The sequence below is a fragment of the Anas platyrhynchos genome, chromosome 9, assembly GCF_047663525.1.
Source record: "Anas platyrhynchos isolate ZD024472 breed Pekin duck chromosome 9, IASCAAS_PekinDuck_T2T, whole genome shotgun sequence".
Taxonomy (NCBI): Eukaryota; Metazoa; Chordata; class Aves; order Anseriformes; family Anatidae; genus Anas; species Anas platyrhynchos.
This window is the reverse complement of record NC_092595.1, coordinates 1,242,199-1,245,465: the sequence shown is the minus strand read 5'-3', so window position 1 is coordinate 1,245,465 and position 3,267 is coordinate 1,242,199. Positions and strand designations below refer to the sequence as shown.

The following is a 3,267-nucleotide window of genomic DNA, read 5'->3' as shown; positions in this document are numbered from 1 at the left end:
TTATCTCTATCCTTAAAAAAAAAATAAAAAATTATCTTTGTTTTCCTCTCTACTACTCTACACCATAATGTATTGTGCAGTCAGTATTTTATTCTGTTTTCTTCACCAGTTCCCAAGAGCACAATGCCTTCTCTACTCTAGTAACATTCTGGATGGTGCCACATTTCTAGCTTTGATGAAAAGGTTCAAAAATGAGGCAGTAGCAACTTACCCACAGCCACCTGTACTCTTTACCAGCAGCAACTGCTGTAGAGAAATTTCAGTTGTGGCTTCCTTTCTTACTGCATTTCAAATCTTTCTCCAATTAATTCCTTTTCATTTAATAATTTTCTCTCTCCAATCTAAGCCCAGAAGTGTGTTTCTCAGGAAAATGTGAAATAAATCCAAATCATATAGCTTTAGTTTATATAAATGGGGTGGAAAGGTTTACCTCTGCCAAACACATGCCCTCACTTAAGTGCAACTAAAAAAAATTGCTGAAGCTATTGGCTTGTTTTACAGTAACCTTCAGCTTCAGGATCTTCTGAAATGTTTAATAATCACAGGCCATGTTTTTGCTCATGGATGCTTTAATTTGCTTTTCTCCATGCAAATTCAAATTCTAGCTATTTCTCCAAGGCATATTTTCTGGAGAACAGTGCTTGATTAAAAATGCACTTGAACCAATTGGTTTTGTGGAGAAGCTTGTGTAGGACAAACATTACTTTGTGTTGTGTGGCAGGCTAAAGGTTGGGAATCTACTGCTCTGATAATCAAAGAGCCCATGTGAAGAAAAGGACAAACAAAAACGAGGCCCCAAAAGCATCTCCCAAAACACACTTTCTAAAACTGAACAGAAACCAAGCCTGTCTCTTGCTTTCACCTTCTTCTCTTGAAGGGCTTCCTTGAATAGAGTAGGATAAAATATTTTGCTATTTCGAAAACAGCTAACCCAAATATTTCCCCTTGCTCATTAGAAGGCACATCTTATGTGTTCCTTTTAGGTGTTCCAGGCCCCATATATTTTTGGTCAATATTTGGTCCCACAAAGTAGCAGGAGCAAGTAACTTAATAACTTGATTTACAGTTAGCTTGCTTAGGTATTAAGAAAGCTATTTAAAGAATACTTTAAAAATGTTTTTTCTTACATTAGCAATCTCCTTCTCCAGGTCCATAACTTTTTTCATTTCTTCAGAAATCTGGGTCTCATTGAAAGAAATATTTCTTTCTTGTAGGATTAGTTTAGCTACAGAAATCATGAAATCAACATAGGCAGAACATGCCTGCAGGAAAAAGATACAAATAATTTAAACTCCTCAAAGTATAGCACAAAACTCTTCAAAGTATAGCACATTTTGAGTATCTTAAAGATTTCATCTTCTTTTTTATGAACTATGGTTCTTCATCCCTTTTTTAGGTAACTTTACAGTAACTTACTCCGATATTCTGTTAGATCACAAATAGAAATTTGAAAAGCCCCTCATGGAAAATTGCTGTATGATTCGTAGCACTGCTCAAACCTAAACATTGTCAACTACTGCACTGTGTTTTCATTATTTAAAATGAGACATTTGTAGGTCCATATTTAAACTACCACCTGTGTTTTTTCTAGCTCACTTTAATTACAACTTCCAAAAATACTGCTTCCAAAGAGCAGTGTTCCCAGAAACGTAAAACCAAGGGAAATGTTGATGGACTGTGTAGGATCAGCATTGTGGGAAAATTACTCCCAGAAGCAGTGTACCTCCTCCCTGCTGCAGCCTGGAGCATTCAGCATATAGATTTTTGCTATATCTAAATTTGGTATAGGTAAATACACTATGGATATATACTATTGAATATATTAAATTTAATATGTCTGAATTTACCAAGGATAGGAATGGATATATACAAGTATATTCTATTAAATGTTACATTGTCAAATATCTATAAAGGTCTCACTATATTTTATGGAACTTAATTTTATTGTGATACCTCTTTGATAAGTCACACTCTTTTCTGTAAGCAGAAATGCTGGTTTCAATATACTTTTAAAATGCAAATAAAAATACATATTAAATTAGTTAATAATAAATATATGTTATGCAAAATATCTTAATCTACTAAAACAGTGATAAAAATATGATTAATAAGGCGCATAGCATCAACTTTATTAACAGAAGCATTTTGGTATGTTCAGCTCCTAAGGCAGTAGGATGCACCCTTTTTAATGAACGCTGCATTTATGCAGCCATTCTGATAACTGCCTTCCTTGCCACCCATCTCCTGTCAGCCTCCCCTGCCTGCCAACAGCGCTGTGCTATAACAGGCTGCGTGTGCTGGCAAACTCTGAGCAGCTCATGAAAAGTATTGACAACAGACTTCAAAAGAAAGGTGGCTCACAGCATCCTGGAGGACTGAACTCTCAGTGTTATTTTTAATTAAGACAGATTATTTTGTCAGAGAGAAAGCCCATCAAACCACTGACAGCCACATTAAGTCACAAAAGAGAGTGCATACCAAGCCTTAAAATACCATTTCAAAATACCCAAATCTGTGTAAAATTTATGCAAACATTACCCCAAACCAGCAAGTAAACAGGAATTTTCAGGTACCAATCAATGCACATTATTTTTGGTCTAAGGATCATTGCATGGTCATGTAGCCATCAAAGAACTGTCAGCTAATTTCAGACAGACTGTGTAAATATACTCAGATATTTAGTGGGAACTTAGATGTCAGAGTAATGCCTGTATGAGCACAGGATCCATGCATCTTACAGGAAAAAAAAATAAATCTGTTCCCAAATTCCACTTGCCACTTTGTGGTGTGAAGTCCTGACAAAGGCTGAGGTTAAAGTGCAGGAGGCAGGTACCTTGTTTAATGTGCACAGCTCAAAGAGTACAATGAGACAGCAGGAAACGGAGCCAAGCAGAGGTTATCAGCGTGCAAGGACTGAAGGGAGGAACAGCTCTCAATTGAGGTACTCCAGCTTCAGGTTGGCAGGGACCTCAAAACATTATCAGGTCCAACCTTTCATGGGAAAAGGGAGCCTGGATGAGGTTATCTAGCAGCCTATTTGCATATAAAACCTCCAGTGATGGGGGTCCCTGTTCCAGTCACTGACAGGTCTCCATGTATCTGCTTGTTTCATGATTAGTTCCTTCCAAGAGGTCCTAAAAAGTCAAGGAGCTGCTCCTCTTCTGACCTGCATAATCATATATGAATTGTGTGGAAAACTACTATTTTTCTTCCATGTGAATGTCCAGTGATTAAAAAAGGAGACAAAGAGAGTGTGAGATAAAGGAA

General features: G+C 36.9%; 1 protein-coding gene across 5 annotated transcripts in view; it reads right to left on the bottom strand.

Annotated features, from left to right (window-relative positions):
* The window catches only part of MME (membrane metalloendopeptidase), a 39,453-nt gene that overhangs the window by 22,761 nt on the left and 13,425 nt on the right, over positions 1-3,267 (bottom strand). For all 5 annotated transcript variants that reach the window (XM_021275193.4, XM_005023675.6, XM_027464550.3 and 2 more), the window contains exon 9: positions 1,128-1,262. In XM_021275193.4, coding sequence (XP_021130868.3) covers positions 1,128-1,262 — 135 coding nt within the window. The remainder of the gene's footprint in view (positions 1-1,127; positions 1,263-3,267) is intronic.